Source organism: Monopterus albus, unplaced genomic scaffold, assembly GCF_001952655.1.
Source record: "Monopterus albus unplaced genomic scaffold, M_albus_1.0 scaffold295.1, whole genome shotgun sequence".
NCBI lineage: Eukaryota > Metazoa > Chordata > Actinopteri > Synbranchiformes > Synbranchidae > Monopterus > Monopterus albus.
This window is the reverse complement of record NW_018128175.1, coordinates 246759-272141: the sequence shown is the minus strand read 5'-3', so window position 1 is coordinate 272141 and position 25383 is coordinate 246759. Positions and strand designations below refer to the sequence as shown.

Below are 25383 nucleotides of genomic sequence, written 5' to 3'. Positions count from 1 at the left end.
CAGACAAAGGATGACAATTTTAGCATCATCATTGTCGACTTTGAGAGTGAAGACATGGATGTAGAGCAGGCGCTCAGAGAGAGCAGTGTGCCAAGGTGTGTGCGAGGCATAATCAGTAATATTATGTAAAATCCATTTTAGAATATTTTAAAGGTTCCAAGTGATTTGTATGTATAATTTTGGTTTGATAGATATGAGTATCTTCGGAGAGAAGGGAACTTTGAGCGCTCAGCAGGACTGCAGATCGGAGTGGACACTATCGAGGTTAGAGAAACAAACACACAGAGGCAAGACAACAGTAGGTGAGCTGGCAGGGAAAAGCCACTCACTGAAGGTCAGCCACTCACACTGACCACATGGCCTTAACTGGATGATGGACAGGCAGAAAGAACACTCATGAATAAAGAATACATCACTGCTAGGCCAATCTGTCATAGGGTGTGGATCTCGCCCTTATCTCTGAGCCTCCTTCCTTGCTTCCCATTGCCCTTTCCCACAGAGCCCAGCTGTGGATGACAGGGAATCGCTTAAACAGTTAGCTGCATTTCCTTTGTCATGTGTATGTCATAGCTGTCACATCCGCTCCTTTTCATAGGTTATTTGTGTGTGTGCCCTTATGCCTCTTTCTGGCTTTCTCTCTGTCACACACTCATGTGGAGTGGCTGGGAATTTGGACAGACAGTGATCCTTCATTTGAGTGTCAGCACTGTCACGGTGGGACGGCACGGCTGTCACTCACGTCTGAATGACTTGCGGGGCTCTCATAGTGAAGATAAACAGCTGATGCTGAGTCCAGACGCTTTAATCCTAAAATCCCTTATTAGTCGCATGTGAACATACACACAAATTTACACCAGCTCATACACAGTCGTCGCACAGACTCACTCACACATGCTTTTCTTTTACCCTCACATAGGATAAATTTGGAGACTATTTAAAGTGACTGAATGTGTACGTTACTGTTTGTCTGTCCTCTTGCAGGATAATCACAGCATCGTGTTCCTGTGTGACCTGCACATCCACTTCCCTCTCAACATCTTGGAAAGCATCAGGAAGCACTGCGTGGAGGGACGCCTTGCTTTTGCTCCCATTGTCATGAGACTCAGCTGTGGCAGTTCACCACAGGAGCCTGATGGTAACACCCAAATACGCACACATTACAGTACATGTCTGTGCTCACACAAATATAACCACACTCCTTATTAACACATATTGACTTTCATTTAAAGTCATTCTCCAGGTACAGACAGCAACATTGAATTCATAATAGAGGTTTTCATTTTAAATACATTATAAACACAGCTGCATCAAGATTTCTTTATTAATATGCTCACTGTCGATCATAGTTCTTTTCTGTTTTTGTTCCCTGCAGGTTACTGGGAGGTAAATGGCTTTGGTCTGTTTGGAATCTACAAGTCAGATTTTGATAAGATTGGAGGGATGAACACAGAGGAATTCAAAGACCGCTGGGGTGGAGAGGACTGGGAGCTGCTGGACAGGTAACCCACAAACAATTCAACATAATTACCCTGCAGAGAATACTACTAGAATCTTAGCTTTTGTTGGGACTGCATCAGATACAGTTGTAGTTAAATATTATATGCTTTATAATGGAAGTTGTGTTGAACCATATTGCATCATGCTATAAGATTGTGGCCATCTACTCTAAATGACAGTGCATTACTGTTGTGATATCATATTTGTAGTTTTTTTTTATTTTTATTTAACACTGTTGTACCCAAGTCGTATATGAAAGAATGTTCTCTATTAAACCAAAGCAGGTGGATAATGTGCACATTTAATTCCAGTAGGGTACCAGCAAAGGAAAAGCAGAATTGTTCTGCAAAATGATGGGTGCATATTATTTCTGGTATTTTTTTAAATGTATTTTTTCACAGACAAACCTTTCTATGAATTGGGGTGGTGGCATAAAACTGGCAAATTCAAAGCCTGAACTGACCCTTGAATAAAAGAAGAAAAAACTTCAAACAGGCTATGACAGCCACCAGTTACCTTTACCAAGATGAGTTCCTCTGCTCTGCCTGGATGGAAAAAAAATTGTGGTGTCCCCTTTTTAACCCAGCGTTTCTGCCGTCCTCTCCCTCTAGGGTGCTGCAAAATGGTTTGGAAGTAGAGAGGTTACGCTTGAGGAACTTCTTTCACTACTACCACTCCAAACGAGGCATGTGGAATGCTCAAAACAAGAAAACTCCTAAAGGATAGCACCCCCTGGTGGTCAGAGGATTCCAACGCCTACCTGCAGATCCACTGTGTTTGAGAGAGAGACATGTAGGAGCTCGCTCACTGCCTGAACTCTGCCTTTTCTGAAATGGGCTCTTTTCTGGGACACCTCTGTTTCACCATCAGCCCCCTCTTGTATGCTTGCCTGTATAAGGAAACGGAATCAAAATCTGAACTTTGTGAGCTTGTTTACGCAGACAGACCCTGAGTCATCACTTTGCCTCACTGACTGAACTACTGTACAGAGAGGAGAGAGTTATTTTTTATCTCTTTCTCTCTGTTCTTTTTTGGTGCAATGTTTTCAGACAGTCAGTTTTTTGACAGCTGTTATTGTCTGTATGTGTGAGTATGTGTGGGTACGTGTGTGTGTGTGTGTTGCGTTTGTGTGTGCTTATGATAACAGGAAGCAGCTTTTTTAACAAAGGGGTGTGAAGGCAGCCTAAGATAGTTTTTCTAACACACTCTCACGTGGAAGCCTAATAGAATGTGTGTCAACATGTTATACATAGAGTATAGTCAGACATGGTGGTGTAGTACGTATGAGTAGAGGAATTCTTTGGTAAACAGTATTTCTAAATACATGAACTACTACCTGTTGGATATTATTAGCCAGTATGACGAAGGTGCTGAAGTTTTCCTGATATATGATATTATGAATCAAAGTGTTCTAATCAGAAAAGCCCTTTTCTAAAAATATAGTGACAGAAACATCATCTCTTTCTGTTCCTCTCACTCCTGTATTTCTTTTATCTTTAATTCATTTTCAGTGTCATGTTGGATGATTTTATCTTTTGAAACATTATGAATAGTCCTGCTGCTGTATTGTAATATCTGTTTTACATACTACACCCATATTAATGCTGGTTATTGGTGAGGACTTGTATTCTTGCACATAGGTTTGTTTTGTTGTTAGCTATTTAAATGAGGTTTTCATTTGTCCTAATTCAGTGTGGACACACTAACATTGGGGGTGATATTCTCTGCTATAAAACACTGAATTTGGGAATGGTTTATATCTTAAAACTCCACTGTCCTACATTCCCTCCTCATTGTCAGCTGGAACATTAAAACTGTAACAGGAGGGGTACTACAAAAGCTTTCTGACATTTACAATCCCAAATCAGAAAAGGTTGGAATGTACTTAAAATCTAAATTAAATCCAAAAATAGTGACGTTTAAATCATCTGTGTCCTGTATCACATTGAAAAAATTCAGCAGCACATTATTTGATGTGATACCTCATTAACTTTATTCAAAATAAACACTCACTCAGGCTGTAATGTCACTATAAATTCAGATACACTGTAAAAATGGAAAAATGGCTCTACTAAATACATTACAGAAATGTCTGTATGTTTGTTATGCTACCCTAGAAACAAGAGGGAGTGGTCTTTGCAAACCAGTTGCCCCATTTGACATAATCAGAGAAGGTACAAATAACTATTGAGAGGGAACAGAAGGTGTGATGGAGACTCACTGGCAGCTTCAGTCCAGCAGGACCCCATCTGCTCCCGTTAGTTTGGCTGTAGGCTGGGTCCCTAATGCTTCTGTTTATGCAACATGGGATTTATTTTGACAGGAAGTGGCTGGAGGGCTTAACGCTGGACATATATATGGATGAAAGCTAATGATCGGTTATTGACAATATGATTGTCAAAATGCCCTCCAAGACCGTTTCTTTGCCTCTTCAGGAAAAGGTCTATACTCTACAGTCTACATCATTTATATGTATATATAGGTTTGTGTATGTATATATACACACACACACAAACCTATATATATATATATGTAAAAGAACCATTAAAATTAAAAATAGGAATATACATTCCAAAGTAATTTCTGTGAAATTGTTTTGTAGAGAAAAGGTTTTAATAATGTATTGTACTTTTATTTTGATTTGCTGGTTTTTTGCCAATAAAATTTTATGCCTACGTCCATGTCGTTTTTCAAATGTGTTAATCCTAAATTTTAGTTTTTGTTACATCAACTACAACAAATGAAAATAACAACTCTATTCCCTATGTGACCACACGGAGGTGCTCCACCCATGCGGACACACATGCTGTACCTGCAGAGGTACACCTGACATGAAAAATATGGTCAGGCTTCAAAATCCCCTCCCACATGTTCACACACACACACTCATGACAGTGTGTTGGATCACTTCCTTTGTGCAAATAATTCAACTTGTTTTACTAACAACAAACTAAAGTAAATACCAGTGTAAAACCCCTCTGCAGCCCTGGTTTACTCTCTGAGGGTGACATAATATGGTTTTCATGAAGTTTTAAGACAGGAAAAGCAAATATTGTAAAAACCAACATTAAATTCCAACAAAGCTGCTGTGTTTTCAGACTGCATTTAATCATTTGCAGAGTTTCTTTGTTTTGAGTTGTTGCTCTCCCTGTGTGCCGCTCTGCTCTGGGCTGTGGACTAGCTTCATGTCTGCCCTGAGCAGGCTGGCACACGGAGAGAGACCACGAGGAAAACCCTGTCCACACTAAAACTACATGAGATGTGGATGAGGTGAATGCTAACCTCCTGTCATTTCCTCTTCCCTTATGTCTCTGATCTCATTTAGAGCAGCTGTGACTAACTGGAGAGGTTAAGTGGACTGAAAGGTTGACTATGATTGATTCAGAAACCGTGATATGTGAACATGTTTGAGAGTCAGTTTTTCCACTTTACATGGTATGTGGCGTAACTTCCAGATCTGTATACTGTATGTGCAAGAAGACATTCATTGCAGCCGCTTTCACAATGTGTTGCAGTCACAGAGGTATGCAGGGTAAATGTCATCCACCCATTATGTAATAGTGTTGAACTCTATTTCAGTGGAGACACACCCTACCTGTGATTTCAGAGTGGTAAGAAGCAGGTAGTTATGCGCCTCTTGTGTGCCTCTTCAGCACGTTTGGGTTATTTCATCTCAAGCATGTTACACCCCCTAAGCAGAAACATTAAATAGAGCCACAGTATGAGCTAAACTGTAAAGTTTCATAACAAGGTTTACTTAGACTTTGCTTTGCACACGTTTTCTTACTAGAAAATAAAAAAGAGGAGTAAGGAGAGATGTACTTGCACATACTTATAGTGGCTGTTGAAATATGTCTCTCTGCCTTGCAATCCTAAATAAGCTTGTGAAATAAGCTTTCAGCAAAAATCCTAAGCCTCATCAAATCAAAGTAAACACTGCCCCATCTCTTACACAATTAAAATGGATTTACTGATTCAGATTCTGTTACAGTCTGCAGGTGAGAGATTAACTAATGTGTAGGTAGAAAGCCAAGTCCCCTGAGTCAACATGAGAAGATACCTAGAGTCTGCGCGTTCTGCTTCCAGTTAACTAACTACAAAGATTTCCCCATAGTCATGAATAGAATATAAAACTAATGGGGACACCCAGCCACAGGTTTATTCTAATTAGTGAGTTTAAATTGTCAATTAATTGCGTTTAACCATTGTTTGTGATAGATTTGAAAGTAATACATAAAAATTACGTATGCGAATGTGAATATGTGAAAAAGTAATTTGTTGCCACACTTTTCCTTCCAAACTCAAGAAAGATTCGGAGCGGCTTCTGATTGGCTGGCACAAAAGTCGGCCCTTTCCTGATTGGTGTTTGGGCTGCTTCCGTGGTGTCATTCATCTCCAGTCCCTCTTCTCACGCACCTACAGCTGAGTCTTTCCAGCAAACTGCTCCTGACCAGGGACAGGAGAGCGAAGAGGCAAATTCAAGAGTTTTATGCGGTTGTATACTTAAACGAAGTAGTTTCGGTCCGTTGAGTGTCTGGTTTCTTTCTATATATGACCTCGGGTTTGGCTTTGCTCAGACAGTGGCGGGGCATTTCGTCGTGTTTGAAAAGACTGTGGATTTTGGAGGAAGTTTAAATGCCTGTACTGCCCGTGAGCACGCTGAAGCCAGGACGTCTTTAAGTTTCACAACTGCCCTGTTTGTCAGCGACAATACAGACGGAATCGATGAAACATTTCCTGTATAGAAGGATTTTATCCGCTTGTACAGTTGTGCTCCTTCACCGCCCTTCTCCTCGTATTTGGCAGCATGTTTGACAAGTGTTGCCCTGTGTAACCGGTTCATCCAGCTCTGCGGGGAGCACACGGCTGCTTCATTAACTTTCAGTTAAACCACCACTGGTGAGTTTTGCAGAGGTGATTTCACAGTAATGGCTGGTCTAAGCAATGTCCACATGAAAACCCTGGAGGACCTGACATTGGACTCTGGCTACGGGGCGGGGGACTCCTGCAAATCCCTCAGCCTGTCCTCCTCCAAGTCAAATTCCCAGGCCTTCATTACGGCCCCTCACCGGGGCAACTGGTGGTACTACTCCGGCTCCATGAACAGCAGGAACAACAGCTGGGACACTGTTAACACTGTCCTCCCCGAAGACCCAGAGGACATTTTCTCCAAGTGTCCCCGCTTACCTGATCTGGAGGAGTTCCCCTGGGCAGAAGAGGAGGTCGCCAAGATACTGCGCAAAGTGGCCGAGAGTCGGAGCGTTAAAGGGGGACCTACATTCTCTCCGGAGGCCGTGAGGCGGCTGTCCACTCTCCTCCGCAGAGCTCTGATTCGCGTTTCCAGAGAGGCTCAGCGTCTCAGCGTCATGCACTGCCGCTGTACGCGCTTCGAGGTGCAGAGCGCCATGAGGCTGGTGCTCAGCTGGGCCCTGGCCGATCACTGCGTATCTGCTACGGTAAAGGCTATATCCATGTACAGTATGAGCGCCGGGGAGCTGCTGAGGAAGGGCAAGTCCGCCCGCTGTGGCCTCTCTTTCTCCGTGGGTCGCTTCTTCCGCTGGATGGTGGACACCCGCATCTCCGTGCGCATCCATGAATACGCGGCTATATGCATGACTGCAAGCATGGAGGCTCTGGTGGAGGAGATTGCAGCCCGGGTATTGATGGCAGAGAGAGGTCATTTGGGACCGGATTCGGGGTCAGGATGCGCCCCAGTGAGTGCAGAAACTCTGGAGGGGGTGGTGAACAATGACGCGGAGCTGTGGGGAGTCCTTCAGCACTATGAACACCTGATCTGCGGGAAGAACGCCAGTGGTGGGTTTAATGATGTTTTTAAATCCTTTTCTGTGGACTGAGAGCAACAGAATGTGTAGTTTGTGTAAGTAAATTGATGCAAATGACAGTTTTCAGTTTGTTTTGTGGAGTAGAAATGGATGTTGTAATTCACCCTGAACTTTTCTTTCTGTCTCACACACACACTCCTTTCAGAGTGCTGGTGAGCACCTTTCCATCCCTCACAGTCCACATGTGTGGAAAAGGTGAAACGTGGTCTGCTGCTGCATATAATAGAAGCTCTTTGTATGTGAGCGTTACATGGACTCAGTGCTAATTTGACTGGTCAGAATAGGAACATGACGTCTGGGAGGCATTTGATATGAACAAAGAACGTATTTTCTCCCTGACCAAAGGTTGCAAGAGGGGAAATGGCTTCTGGACTGCTGTGTTGAGCAGTCACATTTGATTATAAATTTCACTCTCATCTGTCAGCTGCAAGATTTGAGTCCTCACATGTCACTCTTTCTCTGCTGTTGTGATTTGGGGTGCAGAGGGGTTTGGAGCCCAGGCAGGAGACTAGTGTGTTGACACAGCTCTCTGTTTACACTGTCTTCACCACTCATCCTCCTGCTGTGTTGGCTGCCCTCCTTTAAAATCCTCCCCTTCTTGCATGTCCTCATCCTGTAGGACAAACCCCTTTTACCAACCACCCATTCAGAAGATACAGATGGGTGACAAATGGGAAGAACCAACATAAAGGGTCACAGGTGTTGGGACACTATGTGCCACCAGACCAGCTTCAGTGCACTTTGGCATTGTTTGGAATTCTACTTCCAGAAGATATTCCCTCAGTCGGTGTTTGATGATGATGGTGGTGAGAGCGCTGTCTAACATGTCGCTCCAAAACCTCCTGCAGGTGTTTGGTTGGGTTTAGATCTGGTGACTGTGAAGGCCATAGCATAAGATTCACATCATGTTTGTAAGCAGCAAACCTTTCACTGACCTCTCCTGCCGTATGGATGGGGGTACTGACATTTTAAAAGAGACCACTCATTTATTCAGGTTTTTCCTTTAATTTGTCCTCATCTGTATTGTACAGCTCTCTCTCCCTCCTCTGTCTTCCAGCTCCAGCTGTGCATCCTGTCCATTTATTTCCTCCATTCTCACATCCCTCCTCAGTTAACCCTCAATCTCTTCCCCCTTTTATCAAACCCATAGAATTGTAGCGCTTCTTCTGTGGCTGTTTTGGCAGCCCAGTGTTGAGTTGATTCATGAGTTTGTGTTGGGACAATGTAACCATCCTTTGTTTGTGGCACATTACCAGCTCCCGGGAGCAGAGCATTTTACTGCGGCACAATAGCCTTTTGTTGTGGGATTGTGCAGCTTAGTCCAGTGCAGAGGGAGTGAGAGCAAATGCTTGGAAAGCTGAGTGCATGCATCTATGTATATTATCATGTGCACAGCACAGAGAAAATAACTAGAGAGAGTCATTATTACAGCAGTGCCATCAGACGGCTACTGATGTAGTTAAGAGTATAATGCAAGAGCAGCTTTTGTGTAAGAATAAAGGCTTGAGATCAGTCAGTACTTAACTTGCAGTACCTGCACACACTCATTCACTGATACATTACGTTTCATATTCTGTGTATCAGTCACAGGTTTCACTCATGAATTTCTCTTAGCTGGCTCGAGTTGGAGCTAAAGTTAAAGACATACCAACCACAAGTTATTTGGAAGTGTTTTGACTTGTCAGTTTTGGTGTGTTCAGTCACTGGGTTTGAGGAGGACCGTTGTGTACTTGTACTGTGTGAACCAGTTTTGAGTTTTATACCATGGAAGTGAAGATGTTTTTGTCTGTCCTCATTTTCTCACACACTGTCAAAAAGCTATTTGAGGGTAAAGACTTGGTTTTAAGGTTAAAGTGGGAATTCTGTTTAGGCTAGGTTTGGATAAGGGTTAGGCATAGCCCTCTGCCACTTGACCACCTGACTCCCAACACCTTAAATGTGGTTCTGCTGAAGTCCTCTTTCCCATCACAGCCACCACAACCATCAGTGTACACAAAAGCAAAGATCTGTTTTCTGCTCTCAAGCCTGGAGGGTAGACTACTACTCATATTGAAGAGCACAGTCATTTAAATACTCCTCCCTCTTCATTTTACTCAGTTTCTCTGACTCTTTCTCAGGGGCTGGCCCACATCTGGAACTCTTTAAGTCAGAAATGACTTCTACGGCTCCAATAACATTTCTGAAAACTCTCTCTCTCTCTCACACCCTCTTTGCTCTCCTCCTACCCTATTCCGCTCACTCTTGGCTCTCTCTTTTGCCATTGCATTCACATGCACTTTATCTGTTTATTTCTTCAGGTCCACGGGGAGTGCATTAGAGGAGCTTGATTGTGATGTGCCAGGATCTTATTCATGCATGCGCTCATACGAATACGCAAACACACATACACAAGCCCCCAAACCTATTTAATCTGCTTAGCATGTGTTCCAAGGCCTCCACAGCACCAGTTGAACTCACTATACAGAAGAATCAATTTGTCATTTATTTCTCCTCACACAGAAATGGCATGAGCAAGCTCTTCCTCTTATTTGTATTGATGTCGGGCATTTTAAAGTGCATAGTAGTAGCTTTACTAATGGACAGTGGAAGTGGCTATGAAATCATTGATCTTCATGACTGGCACAGAGATGTCTGTTAAACTCCAATCCAGCTGGCAGAACAGATTTCAAAATGCAGCCTTGTTTGAGGTTTTTTGTGGGACTTAATTTTACAATTTTCTCAGACTACATTGTGGCCTTATTTGTTTCCCACCTAGCCTGCTGTAACAATAGTCCAAAATCTGGATGTGCAAACTAAGGATTAGAGAGTCAGTAGTCCTTGATCCTTGCTTCTAGCTCTCTCATCAGCTCCACTCTAGCTTTGTAGTGACCAGTAGTAGAAGAGTGTGGTTGTAAAGGGCTGCTCTGAAGAACTGTATGAATCAGAAGCAGGGAAAGCTGAAAGAGAGCATTCATGAGCAGCAAAATTTACCTGGATAGATCAACTTTAATTTGGCCCAAAACTAACTTTCAAGTTTAGTTTCTCTGCAGTAGTCCCATAGAAGTAGTAAAAAAAAAAAAAAAAAAAAAAAAAAAAAAAAAAAAAAAAAAAGAGGCTGTGAGTAATAGGTTTTGGGTGCATGGAGAGAGCAAGGCATATGATTTCCTGCTCGGTATTTCCCTAAATATGTATTTAGCCCAGAACGAGGCATGGGAACAGTGGGCAGAAAGTTGCAGTGAGAGCAGCCCAGCACTGTGGTCGCACAGATGGGGAAACCAGCACTCTGAAAATACACTCCCCCCTCCACTCTTCTGAAGCAGACTCAAATACAGTTTTGGAAAAGGCATCAGGACATTAACATTATAGTAAAAATATAGGCTACTTAGGTTCATGCCTGAGAGTTAGGCATGCTGCACATTTGCCTAGGAATTGACAACAAACCTATGCAGTATTTGGCCTGAATAACTGTAAAGATGAATTTAGGTGAACCTTGTGAGCATGTCAGGAGATCAGTGTGTGTAGGGTTTAGACCATAATTCATATATAGCTTTAGGCTTTAATAGATAAAAAGGGTTATTCCTTCATAAAACAGTCCAGTTTGTTTGTGTGTGTGTGTGTGTGTGTGTGTGTGTGTGTAAGAGTGGTATGTGTGGGTGTGTGTACCAGGTCACACATACACACAGATGGTCCATGTCGCTGTTTGTACTGGCTTCTTGTCCAGTCCCAGCTGTGAAAACACTGACCTATTGGAGTGTTGGTGTGCACGTGTTTCACTGTGCTCATCTGTGAGTACTTAAATGTACTTGTGTGGGTATAGACTATTCTAGGGAAACCATGAGTAATGCATTCACAGATATGACACAACAAATGATTTGTCCAGTTGTTGCAAAACCAATGACATGAATTCAGGAACCTCTAGTTGATTTCACATTCTTTGATACTTCCCTGTTTGTAGCCTGTCTCCTCTCTTCTCTGAAATTTCAGTCATTATTTGTATTTTTATTTCCAGCTGTGCTCCTCCTACTACATTACAGCAGCATGAATCATGCTTCTTAATGACGCTTTCAAGCACTGATAAGGAGGAAGCAAAGAAAGATGGGGATGTCAGATACTCAAAGGAAAAGGCAATAGACACAAACAGAAGCTGTGACAGCAAACTTGACATCATTCATGCATCTTTAGTCTTTCTAATCACATTCTTGAAGAATAGTGGTTGAGTCTGTATTCTATTTAAAGAGAGCAGGAGAGTTGAGAATGCCATTGAGATTATTTGGCTTGTTTAAATTGGAAAATGTTCAGCCAGTGTGTGACATACGTTACCACAAAGTCCTGCTTATGGTTCTCGAGGGAATGTTTTCTGCACATTGGGCTGGGGTTTCAGGCCAGGCAGCTAATGAGAGAAGCAGGATGACTGGCTGGAATCTTGGACCAAGCAGCTTAGCACATTGCCTGGATGGTGGCAATGGTTTTGTTGAAAGGAACCACAGTACATCGCATCATTCCCAGTGTGAAGTCTGGTGTAGAGACGGCACTGCTGCATGCACCTGTGTTAGAGTCTGGATAGGTCGTTATAAGACTGAAATCCAAGTGTTAGGTGTCAAAAATTGGATGGTGAAAGGTCAGAGGCAGTCATACTAGTAAAGGCAGGTGTTTTCTTAGTAGAAAAATATGCAAGACTGAGGACTTGGACTAAGTGTTGGCACCAGTGGATGCGGTCAGTAGTCATGCAGTTGACAGCTGGGCTCGAACAATAACTCGCTGACTTAGCAATGATGTAGGCCAGTCACTTTACTTTACACATAAAAGTGGTCTTTCATTGACTTATGCACACAGATGAAATGAAGCTTGTGATGATACATTTTCCTGTATTAAGCTAGAAATGAGCAGTTGAGTAAAAAATACAAAGCTGCACCATGGGCCTGGAGATTTCTTTTTTTATGAAGGAAGGAGAGATTGGTGAGGGCAGTCTCTAAAACCTTGGATGGGGGTTGAGAAAAAGACTTTGCCTTTGAGTATGATTGACAACAAACATGCACAACAAGCCATTACTGCTTATATTTTTGGATCATATTGGTCTAGGTTGTCACAATCTGCCTTTTTTGGTATGTTTTGCCCACTTAGCCAGTTGCTTTGGTAACATAAGACAAAAAGGGAAAGAAAGAGGGTGGGATGGCAATGTAACCGATAACGACTTCACATTGGTTTTTTTCTCTGAGACTGAGGCGCAAGAAAAAGTGCTGTCTAACTTTACTACCCAGACACAGTGAGGGTCAAGGCAAAGGTACTTACTGATCAAGCAGAAAACAACTGAAACTCTGAGTGGTTAGAGAAGTCAGTCCCACTCCAAATCTTTAAAAGAAGCTAATATCTCTGCACCGCTTCTGGTGCGGTTCAATAAGTATTGATCACAGGAGGCTTCGACAGCACCTCTCCACATTAAGATGAGCTTTGGATTGTTTTTCTACAGCAAAAACATTTGAAAAAAGTTATATATTATAGCTTTAAGTTAGAGATGACTTGATTAAGTATTTAAAAACTGTGGTTTGCAAAGAAAAGGCTCCATTCAGTCTTTTCATTTGGTTGTTTTTGTGCAGATCTGTTCCGCCTTGCTTTTAAACATTTATACAGATCTTATGAAGAGTAAACTTTGAATAGCTCTCAAACCACAAAACCCCAGTGAAATCACCACTTTTCCTGCCCCTTATCCCTGAAAAATCAATGCCAACCATCACAGTTATAATTGCTAATAGGCATTAACTGGCATGGATCATTCTCTCTGCATGGGTGCTCCAATAAAACTGGAGCGAGTCTGTTTGTGATTTGGTTGTAATATTTAACTACACACACAAACAGATCGGATGGTCAGGCTGGGGGAACATGGAGAGGAGACGGTAAATGTGTAATATAAGTGAAAACAGATTTGTCTGACCAGGGATTGGATAACCACTCGCTCTGTTCTCTGGTGAAATCTGTTGGGATCGTACCAACTTGGCTGGATGGAGTCGTGGAGCGATAGTGTTTGATGGAGCTGCAATCCCACATATCCTCTCTGACTGGGAACTGTGTAGCCAGTTTGGCCAGAGGCAAATCTCTGCAGTGGAGGAAGGCTCTGTGTGTGTGTATGTCTACCAAAGGATGGCCTGTGATCGCTTCCTTCACTTGGCAAAAATAAGGGACACTGCTTCTATTAAATGTCCTTCAGTCAAGCTAAGGAAAATGTTTTTTTTAATTAGTGTTTCCTTTTTAGTCTAAACTGTTCTTTCTGTGAATGGGCTAAAAGAAGAAGCTTTTAGTGATGCTGTCAGTGACCTGTTTGTCCAGTGGAGTCAGAGCAGCAGTGATAGAAGCTGATTGGTAAAGTTCAATTATTATGCATTGGAAAAGCCTCAGAGCCACTTCAGAGACCATCTTCTGCAGGTTGAGCAATAGCTCACAGCCTGCGTGACGTTTGACAGCAGTTTCTCCAGCACCCCAAAGAGCCAGCCAATTTTCCAGAGGGAGAAGCTGGATAGAGAGAGCAGGGGAGTGAAAAGGAGCGAGAGGCAGAATGGAAAAAGCAGCTTTAATGACAAGTCTGTTGTCGACTGTGCCAGGTTCCGTAGGCGAGTGCCAATCATGACAGGTTAACTGAGGAGCATGTTGCCTCTCAATAATAAGTAGGTCACCACGGCCCTTGACGTGATGTCAGCATTTTTTTTTTTTTTAACTCTGTCGTGCTGTCTCTCCCATCTGTCTCTTTGCTCTGATACTGATGGTATCTCTGCTTTTGAAAAGAATTGCTGTGTGTGTGTGTGTGTGTGTGTGTGTGTGTGTGTGTGTGTGTGTGCGTGTGTGTGTGTTGACCTGGATTTGACATCTCTCTCAGTGTGGTTGATTTGAGGGATGACATAAGTGATTGAATCCAAGGAGATGCAGCTGTTTTTGTAATACAAGCACAACACAGACAAGGTCTTGGTCTAGCTTATGCTCTTGAAACGTCCATTGCCCTTCCAGTGACAGCAATGAATACAGTGTTTCCATTAGCTCTTGTCACAACTGTGAGCCGGAGCAATAGCCATGCTGTCACCCTTTCTTCATCCTCCTGTACCTCTCACCACCTGCCCCTTTTTTAGCCATGTTGCTTATCTCCCTCAGACGCTGGAATGCATTTGTGTGTGTGGGTCGAGCCTGCAGCTCTGTCAGTAGCAACATGTATGTAAACACAGAGGCTCAGTGGCTTGTCTGAATCACATCCTACATTGCCCTTCCCCAAAGTTGTGCTGATACTGAAACCTCTGTGGATTCATTGCGGTTTGACAGTGTTTCTCCTGTTATGCTCTATGAAACTTGTTCAGCTGTTTTCTGACCTCCGAAAGACCACACCAGTGTCCTTTGACTACTTTTTGTCTGTCTTTGTCAGTGCCGTCGGTTGTTCTGGGGCCACATTGATTACCATCTTTGGCTCTAGTTTGCACCATTGTTTGTACTGTTTCCTTTTTCTCCTTTCTGCTTGTTCTCTGCCACCCAGTGACCATTTCAATTTTATATTGTTTAACTGCAACCTTATAACATGTCCCATTTACTAAAAACATTATCTGTTGGGTCAAGGTCATCCAGATACACATGTGGTGATTAAAAGAGCCACAGTGCCGCACACTGCATATTTAGACCAAAACCATGTACAGTAAGGCTTCCTGGAATTCCCGTGTGGTTAGTGGTGGGAAGGAGCACATTTAGACCAGGGCCATATGGAGAACACATGTGGGCAGAGGAAAACAGACTCTGTCAAGACAGGACACCCTTGGCCTTAGATTTTCGTCTCTTTCCATCGATAAGATCTGCAGAGCACATCCGCCACATGTGACTTCTTTGAACCAAAATAAACAGTCTGGGTCCTGAAGGTAACCAAAAGAAGGTGTGTATTATTAGAGAAAGTCAACAACAAAACATAGCTGGTGATATTGAGGTGTTGCTCTTTGCCAAACACTGTTAATTAGGAGTTAGGTTTAGGTGATGTTTAGGGGATGCAGACAGAGATGGAACAGTCACCATCAGGTTGGCCTGTGTTTCTTTAGAGCCTCCTTACTACATATAATAAGCATGTCTTTGAAAAGCATCAAGGAGTATACTTGGATTTAAATCTTTGTTGTGTTTGTTTGGTGAGAGAAACTTGTTTGACTCCTGTAATGGTGCCATAAGAAACCTCTGGCCAGATGCTTTGTTTTTTTGTGGCTGTGTGTCTGTACAGGATATGTCGCTTTGGGTATGATCCCACTAATTTGGGCTACATCTGCATATAACTGTCTGCATGTGTGGGTCCATGTATATAATTAAACTTTTTATGTTTTCAGTGAATTAGTTAATAGCTCTGTCTGTCTGTTCATCCACAACACATCTTCTGTGTCCCTCTCTCTCTCTCTTGACCCTCCTCTTTCTATCTTTATTGTGTTGACCATCTGTGTGTCGCTGCAGGGTGACAGACAGCACTGGATATAAGGCACTCCAGCAATAGTGGCCAAGTTTCCTTTCCAACTTTGAGCTAATCTGCCTTTTGAGCATTATGGGGGTGGAGGAAGAACATGGCAGAGGGAATGGGGTTGTATGTAGTGGAATTTCACATTGGTGAAAGGACGCCTTGTTTGAGTGTTTACAGAAATGGAATTTTCTTTGGTTCAACTTGTGTCAAGCAGCTAAGTGCTTTTGAAAATGCTGCTTCTCTTCAAGAGAGGGATGCACATGTTTTATTTTATTTCCCCTGTTTTTAAAAGATGAATTCTGCAGTGTGTCCTATGCCTGTCAGTACATCATGCGTGAATATGAATTGGACTATTAATATCTTGAGTGACTTGTTGTTGGTAGTGTGTCCCAGTCTGTGCAGAGGAGTGGAGACTGCAGAGGAAGTCAGTCAGACAGCAGTTAAACAGAGCATGGCTTAAACCAGGCACAGAGCCACGCTCAGTGACCTCAAGGGGTAAAATACAGCCTCTAAAAGCATATGATGCCAACATATTCATCAGATGATCAAACCTGAAGAGGTGTAAACCCAGTGGGATTACCAAACATGTTAGGATTAGAAATTTGCTCCACCTGCATGGCCTGTAAACACAAGTGTGACTAAATTTGGCTTTACTGAACAAACGTTCTCCTCTTTTTCCATGTGGTTCACATTAATTAACAGTCCATACAATGCACATTCTGAACATACATATATCTACTTGTTAGTGTCCTGGTCATATGTTGCTTCTGTTGTAAAGCTAAGCATTCACTCTAATAGGGCAGTAAGGAAGATGCTGTGGAGCTGGAGCAGTCAACACGCCTTTCTGCTATTAAGTAAACACGCCAACAAATCCAGGCTTTGTCTATAGTTGGTTTCCTTTTGGCAAGAAGGGGCCTTTCAGCAATCTAGTTAGGTGCCAAGAATGGGTGTGTGTCTGCATGATGAGGTTGAAAGAGGCATATGTGTCCAGAGTTTAAGGTGGATGAAGGGGAGGAAGTCAGCATGAGGGTCAGCGAGTCATAAACACTGCAACCCCCCCCCCAGCTGGTCAGCTGAGCTTAAGCCAAACTGTAGAGTGTGAGCAGCTTTTACTCATTAACTTCATAGAAACATCCCAACAAAGTTGTTGTTAGTTTGTTTACACTTTTCAGCCAGAAGAATTTCTTTTGGCATAAGGTTGGCAGACGGGATCCAGAACACAGAGGATCTGATGTCACAAGAACAGTGGAGCAAGTTAACAGAGAAGCAAGCCCAAATGTGAAAACACAGGGGGGGAGATGTCTAGATGTGTCGCTGTGACTCTAAGAGCATTGTGGTTCAAAGTGTGTGTCTGGCTACTGAAAGATAACACAGAATAGCACTTTTGTCCACACACCCACAAAGAAAAACAAAAACCACTTGAGATAAAGACAGAGACTGATAAGTAACTAGCAAACGGACAAAGATGGAAAGGCATTTACACTATCAGCAGGCATTTCCCTGGATGCAGGTGCAGTGTTTCTTAAACTCACTGGGACGTATGTGTGATATCTTTGTGTGTGTGTGAGAGAGAGAGAGAGAGAGAGGATGGATACCTATATATCATCTACAGCCCCATGCTGAGAGAGACAAACTTTTGCGGAGCCCCTGCTTCTGGTCCTGGCCTTGGGGAACCCTCCCGAGAGTGCCATCTCTCTGTCCTCCCCTCTTCATCTCTTTGGCTGCTCCTTATGTTCCGCACGACATATAACAACACTCTGTTTCATGCACATACAAAATATTGTGAGTGAAAGAAAGACTATTGAGTTTCAGTGCAAATGAATTACTACCTGCAGATGGATAGAGAAGAGAGAGAGGGGGCCTTATTTAAAAGCCATTTTATTTGAAATATGATGGAATTTTACAAGATGTAGGACACTGATGTTAACTTTACCCACAGAGGAGATGAGAGAAGCATTATTAATGTGTTTAAAAAGATTTAACACGTGGAGATTAAAACACATAGGCACGAGGGACACTGACAAGCACAGAGGAGGAAAAAAAAATGTAGAGCCAGAAGTGAACCTGCTTAGTGGTTCTTGGCTCTACTGCACTTCTGCTCTGAAGGCCATAATTACCCCCTGACCGACTCATGGTGAGGTAAGCAGTTAGCTGGCTAGCACAGTGAGGTCAACTACTAGTCATGCCCTGGCTTATGCACTTCTGCATGCAACTCCCTTTTGACACTCTCTGGCTCTCTGGGCTATCTTTGTCATGAGTGTGTGCCTGTCTGCAAGGTGGTTTGTGTGTCACCACAGTCTGAAAATTGAATCAGAGACAGTTTTGCCTCCTCCCTTTCTCCTGTCTTCCCCAACTTTCCCTGTCCTTCTCTTGTTTGTCCTTCTCTTGTTTGTCCTTCTCTTGCTTGTCCTTCTTTCTTTTGGTTGTCTCTCCATGTGTCCTGCCAGGTTTCCTCTGGCCGAGGGTCAGCCAGAGTCTTCCCGCACAAGGCTGCTGTTCAAAGCTCCTGGGAACTTGTAGCTCAAAGACCATGGCTGGGGAAAGCATCATTATATCAACACATACCAAAAGGCACAATTTTGCGGTAATCTCTGGATATCAGCTTGTTAGGAGGATGGCTGCTGGTCTCATTCTGGCTTTTGGCAAGAAACTAAAAAGGTCTTCTTCTATATCCCCTCATTTCTTTCTTGAAATACCATCACTGTCTTTATAATGGTTTAATATCTCCCTAGCTCCTATCCATCTTCATTGTGGTGTGTGTTATTCTCTTCTTCTGCTTCCTGTGGTGGTGGGAAAAGGTGAAATGTAGCTCATTATCACCCTGCTGTTTTTGAAAACCCTCTTGAGATGTCACAGGCTGAAATTGAAGAGTGCGTGTGTGTGTGCGCACAAACGCCTGGTATTAAGCTTAATTTAGACTACGTGTTGGGATCAACTCATACCTATGCAGCAAAGGGGTTTATGGGTAAACGAAGTTGGTGATGGTTGCAGACAGTCTTATGCGCACACCTCCCAAATCTCAACTATGCATTGTGTGGAGCTGCATGTCCTGCACACTGATTGGTTGATCAACTCCGGTCTGACCAAGATATAGCTGCCTGCTATTGGTCCACTAGTGGCTACTTGCATCTCCTAAAACATTGGAGCAAATTGGCATTACTTTAATTGGCACTGGCTAAACTGACCACCTATTCTCAATCTAAATGGTTAAGCTTAATAATGTGGCATAATACCAGTCCTAGGGTGAAAATTACAACAGCTTTGAGCCATTTCTGTTTCCTAACTTCTTTGTCTTCTTTTCTGTACTTTGCTTATGGCGCACCCCCTAGTTAGAATGTTAATGTTTGCACAAGTATAAATGCAGCAGCTCTGTAACCGTCTCCAAATGACAGACTTGTTCCATATGTTCACTCTAAATGTCTCTTTAGACTGTGGGAACCAAAACCTGTTTACACACTCTCCTTTTGGAGACTTGGCCTTCATCGTAGGTGTCTTGTAAATCACTGAATTTTAGAGTGACTCTTTGGCTTAAGGTTAGGGTGAGGTTAAGTTAAGGTAAGGGTTAGGGGAAGAGTTAGGGTAAGTCTACAGGAAATGAATGCAAGTCAGTGTCAAGTCCCCTGAGGGTTGAAGTGTGTGTGTGTGTGTGTGTGTGTGTGTGTGTGTGTGTGTGTTCCTAGCTTAAACCTTTGGGAAGTCCAAAACCCCAACTCTGATCACTTGGAAAGCAGTTGAATGATACATCCCACAAGCCCCTCTCTGTGTCTGTCTAGACATTCATGGTCATGGGGTGTCCCGAGTGGGCAAAGCAGAGGCCGTTTATCTTCAAATGGGACAGGAAGAACGAGTTGGGGGGAGGATTAAAGGTGAAAGATTGGGCAAAAAATAGATATGCAAGTGAAAACCTGTCAGGCACGATACAAACACAGGAGGAGGGTATAGGTGATGAAGATCGGCAGAAACACATGGTCAGCCATCATCATCACACCAGGTCAGACCCTGTAGTGGGATAAGGAAAATGAAAACAGATTTGTCACTCGGTTCACTGTTTGCACAAGAGCTGTTGGGAGCATGTGTAAGAATAGTCCTCTCCCCTACTCTATTACACATAAACATTCCTCTAAAGTACTCACACACCCATGTACACCACCCCTTTAAAGGGTCTCTGCCGAGCAGTCTGGTCTCTCTGGGAAGGGTTGAGGGGTTTGTGTGTGTGTGGTCGGGATGTGGCTTGCACCTCTCACTGGTCAGGATTTACTAACAATTCCCATGGTGGTTAGAGCCTGACATTCAGCACATATTACAAGTCTGAGTGGGTTGACCATACAACACTGTGGAAACATTTCATGTCCTAACATTCTGTGATTTTATAACGCAGCCTCATTTTGAGTGGTGTGTGTGTTCATGATGATTTATTTGGTCTTTCCTGCAGAGCTAGGATTTATTCATTTCTGTAAAGAGCATTATTTGTAAAGTACAATGTGGCCAGTCAAAAATTTCTCAGTGTCTGTGCCAGGGTGTGAGTTTCTGTTCGTTTTGTGTGTTTGGAAGGGCTTAATGTCTGTCAACTATTATTTAGCTGGAGTGGTTTTGGGAAGCATTGTGAGAACATCATTTGAAGTGAACTGACCGGTTTTTGTGCAATACTTACAAAAAAATACACAGAAGCACATGCTTACTCTTGAGAATTGCTCAGCTTCCTGAGCATTTAAAAGGCAAATGGAGTTTGGCTTTGCATGCACTTTCTTCGAGTGATCTGTTTGTTAAAGTGTTCTGGTTTTCTGGATAGAATAAATATGTAAGAGTTGGAGGAAAATGAAACTGAGGAAGGCAACTGTGATATCTCCCCTCATCTGTGATCCTTCTCTTTCTTTTTCCATCTGTTGCTTAGAGGAGAGCGATTTAGTGGGTGGTCCATAGAGACCCCAAAACAGTGACCTCTTATGACCTGCAAGGCACAAACACATGCATGTTCATTCTTGTACTCATACATAGAGAAGCACAATCACACACGGACAGACATATAATTAAAAGACTGCAGGGATTAAACCTGTCTGAAGAGATGACCTTGTAAAGTATTTGGATGACACACATTGAGTCAAGCTTGTCTGTCGCACCTGCAATGGCAACAGCTGGGAACACAAATGGCAACAAACACCTCACCCCTTCTGTAAGTATATATGCACACATTTCCCACAACTTTATTTGCATTGGTGCCATGCTTGGCCTGAGGAATGTGTGAGCAGGAGCCCCCACAGAGAAGAAGCAGCAAACCTTAATCACACTGGGTTTGTCAGTTGTTTGATTGTAGTCACTGCACTGTTAGCTTTGTGTTTGAAGGACAAGACCACACAAGTGATGATGGGTACATGAAATCTCAAGGTAAGGTCCTAGCAATGACATGTGTCTTGAATCTTTGCACCCAGACTGAAGTGCAAAACTTAATAGGCTATTGGATCTACATACTGTAAGATTAGCCAACCCACAGCCCGCCAGGACGCACTAAAGCAACTGAAGTAACCTTTTATTAATTGTGCTTGTTGTTTTTTATTACCTGGAGTCAGCCAAAAGTTCCAAGAAAACACACTCTAAATTGCTCCATTTGTAGCACAATGTGTGACATCAAGTTCAGATATGGCCACATAAGCAGTCATTTTTTCCATAGGAAGAGCAAAGAGGGGAGTGTGATAATTTTTATCGGTCTGAGCACAAAAAGACAACTTTGGCACTTCTGTCACCCTCAGTTGTACAGCCTCCGCTGGTAGTGTGTCTGTGTGTGGATGAGGTTCTGTCTGTAAGTCTTCATCAAAAGTTGCGTATGTCTGAGTTGTGAGCACTTGAATCAATGAATGAGTTACTTTTCTCAGTTTCTTTTTGAGCATTTTTGAGATGAGGTAAAAACCATAAAGGGGAAAAAATGTAAACATTTCTGTATTAAACATGCTATCCTTATCTTAGAACCCTTTTTGTATTTGTCCTGTGATGCATTGGAGAGGTCTGTACACCCAGGTGCAGGACCATTGTCCTGCAAGTGCTTTTGTGTCTACTTGTGTAATGGTCATATGAACACAATGGGGCTTTGTGTAACGTTTAGTGTGCCCCTTAGTACTGACCACCACATGGGCACTTATTAGCTCATGGACATTCAAGAGGGTGGCATGACTGTGAGTGTGTGACTTTGTATGTAGCTTTGTGAGTACGAAGAGTTGGGGTCAAGAGGTGACAAGAGGCTGGTCCTCTTTAGTACGGTCCCTTTGAGGTGTGACCACTCCCTCTGTGTTCTGCGCGAGCGTGAGGGTCAGGGTGAGCTATAAACCCCTGCGGGTGTCAGATGGACTATACAGGGAGTTGAATGAAGTGACTGGTCTGATTAAAGGTAGTTTACTGCCTCTGGTTAAGAGGTGGACATCTTGACATGCCTTACATGCCCTAACACACCCAGGTCACACTGAGCTGCACCATTGTCATCTGTGAGATTGACACATGGGTACATGATTTGTGCATTTAGTGACCCTTTAATACTTGGCCCATACCAACATTCAGTGTTGTGCTAATGTGTATGTGGTCAGGCTGCACAGGTCACATTAATCAGAACATCATGTGTGCCTGAAGTTGGGTGGTCCATTGATTTATTGCTAGTGTTGGCTATTACTCTTGTTCCATCAGCAGCAATGGTTTCCTGACTAATTGCATGAGATGCTCTGCCTGCTCTAACTGTCCGACGTTACAACCAATGTGCATTCCCTCCCAGCATCAAACCCTAACCTCTCCTCTGCCTTTCACAGTGAGGACAGTTGTTGTCAACAATAGCATGGATAACAGCAGAGTCAGGTGGTTGTTAATGGACCAGCCCTGCTCATTACTGCAGACAAAGAACTCTGGGCCTTTTGAACAAAGCTCTGCTCCATTCACTGACAGCTGCTGACTTGTATTACCCATGGAATAATGCATACTCTTCTTATCTATTTATCCCATCCACGGCTGGTTATAATGGAATGGACAGTCTGTCTATCGCAAGTGTTCTTTCTTAATGCAGGTTTTATTAGAGCATGATAGCTGTCAGGAGATTAATGCAGCATTGCACTAGAAAAAGTTTTCTGTCTGCAAACAAAAATGTAGCATCCCTTGTTTATTGAGCTGACTGGGCAGGTTTCAATCACTTAACCTAAATTGTCTGTAGCCAATAATGGAACGTAAAGTGTCTCAGGTATGTTTAATTTTGATGTAGCCTGTTTATACTCGAGTTGTTTATTGTAAGTACGTTTTCCTCATTATTTTTGTACATTTAATTAAATACAATTTTTGCATATAGCACATTTACCTATAATGTCTCTGTAGCTGATGAAACTATGGGCCACACATTGCTTTACAGATGCACAGACCCACACTGAGCTACTGTACAACACACATGTAGCCCTATTTTGTGTGTGAATGAACAGCAATCAGGGGCTGCCCAGAAAGTGGTTTACATTCCCATTTCCTGAGCTGCTTTTCCATTCTGCCGTGAGACTGAGTCTGAGAGAGAGAGAGTTGGAGAAAGAAGGAAAGGGGTGATTGAAGGAGTGAGGGAGCCTTCGCTCCTAAGCATAATCCATCCACCCCCTCGTTCCCCTTCTTGTTTTTTCCACCACTCCATCCCTCCATTCTGTGTCATGTTTTTCTCCCTCTTCCCAGCCCAACGTGGAATGCTAATCAGCAGAAAGCTGCTTTAGATTTACAAGGGGGAATTTGGATTCAGTTCTTTGAAACATCAAACTCCTAAGTCCCTGTCAAAACCGCTTGTTGGACTGTGAGAGCCATCCTGCAGAAGTTTATATCTGAATGTAGGAATTATAAAGGATATGGTGCTGTTAATTTATATGCTTGAACTTTTTCAAAATGAAGTACCTGTGACTGTCACTCCAGTGGAAAAAGCACAGCATGGCGCTCTCAAAGTGTGTTAATTAATGTCTGCGCTAATGAGTGAGTGCTCAATTTAGTTTGCAAGAGAAGAGGGAGGCAGGAGAGAAGGATGAGCGAGCTAGAATCTCAATCTGATAAGTAATGGTGAGTCACAAAGTGCTTTTTCTGGATGCAGTTCAGGCAGGAGTTGAAGTGATAATGAAACAGTGCCATGTGTATTTGTGCGCAACACGCAGAGATTGAAGTGTCTAATGCTGAGGTTATTTAAGTCTTAATGCTATTTTTAAAGGTGCTCTGGTGTGCTGTAACTGGTCTAATCAAGTCTTTCAGAAAAACTAAGAAGCTTAGGAAGATGAACAAAAAAGTTGGAGACAAGCACATTACATAACACATTTAGTTCATTTAAGGCGCTTCGTCATGCAGAATGCAACTGTGAAAGTTGTGAGCACGTGTTGTTCAAAACATGTCTTGCATTTATAAATCTGTCCCTGAACACTTTGAAACCTTTACTTCCAGACTGAGCTTGAGTCAAATATGTATAGTACTTGGTTTTGGATTTTACCTGACTTCCCTTTTGGAGCATTTGAATCAGTATGGCAGTGCTTAGAAGTCTTCAGAACTGTAATTAACTAATATTAATGGAAGCTCATGCACATGTTTGTGTGTGTGTGTGTGTAACTGACAGTGGCAATGTTGAAGAGTTCAGGTTCAGGTCTGTGCTGAATGTGTGTATTGTCTGCGATGCAAAATGACTGGCTCTTTGTTCTTGCTCTCTAGATGGTCCAGCTGAGAGAAAATGAGCTGATCACACAGACAGAATGGGAGCAATTAGTGCAAACACACGCTCACATACACACTTTGTGGTTCTTTAGCCAACTTGCTGCCCATAGTGGTGTTTGTCAAAGAGCTGAATAGAGGGCAGCTTGTTCTTTAAAGGGAGGTTAACTGTTTCTCTTTAAAACGGGCAAATTAAATGGCCAGCCCTTGATCTGTTCCAGCCAATTGGGTCCAGTCTTCACTATGGTCAAAATTACATTAATGAGAATTGTCCACTGGAGCACATTTAGGCTATATTTTGCCTCTTGGCTATGTTTTATTTGTCACCCCCACCTCCGGGCAGTGTTTTGGACGGTGATATCATTTCAATAGAAAAGTGGCTTTGAATACGAGAGGCCTGGTTTGAGGTTAGATGTTTATGTGAACATGTGTTGTCCTGTGTCATTAATGAAAACAAAACCAGCCTCCACATACCGTGTAGTGTACAGTAGTTCTAGCCCCAGGGCTGTACAATAAGCCAGTGAAACCTACCGTATAAAACTATGTCAATCATATATTGTGCCTTTGCTGCACACTATGTGAAGTGGTGTCACATATGGAAATGGGGAATGTTGAATGAGGCTAGATAGCCACAGGCACCACAGTTGGCTCAGATTGTAAAATGTAAAACATGATTAGAGATAGTAAAGGAAGAGAGAGGACAAGGGGGACAGAACTGCAGTCATGTTTAGGATTAGGGTTAGTTGAGTAGAGGAACTTATGGTGATTCTTTTAAAGGCTGGTTTCCCAAAGCCCTGAGGGTTAGTTGAGTAGAGGAACTTATGGTAAAGGCTGGTTTCCCAAAGCCCTGGGAAAATATCTCGATTCCTACCGCTCCTAATTTGTGTCTCTGTGTGGGTAGTCTTGCTTTTCTGTGCTTGTGGGGACCCA

At 42.9% G+C, this 25383-nt stretch overlaps 2 protein-coding genes across 2 annotated transcripts in view; both read left to right on the top strand.

The window, feature by feature from the left end:
* Positions 1–3431, top strand: part of b4galnt4a (beta-1,4-N-acetyl-galactosaminyl transferase 4a) — a 138466-nt gene extending 135035 nt beyond the window's left edge. The window contains 5 exon segments of the mRNA XM_020623274.1: positions 1–95; positions 192–264; positions 982–1135; positions 1373–1499; positions 2109–3431. The exon segment at positions 1–95 is cut by the window's left edge and continues 5 nt beyond it. Of these exon segments, the coding sequence (XP_020478930.1) occupies positions 1–95; positions 192–264; positions 982–1135; positions 1373–1499; positions 2109–2223 (564 nt within the window). The 3' untranslated portion in view covers positions 2224–3431.
* Positions 3432–5670: 2239 nt separating this feature from the next.
* abtb2b (ankyrin repeat and BTB (POZ) domain containing 2b) overlaps positions 5671–25383 on the top strand; it is a 44978-nt gene continuing 25265 nt past the window's right edge. The window contains exon 1 of the mRNA XM_020623275.1: positions 5671–7311. Coding sequence (XP_020478931.1) covers positions 6426–7311 — 886 coding nt within the window. The 5' untranslated portion in view covers positions 5671–6425. The remainder of the gene's footprint in view (positions 7312–25383) is intronic.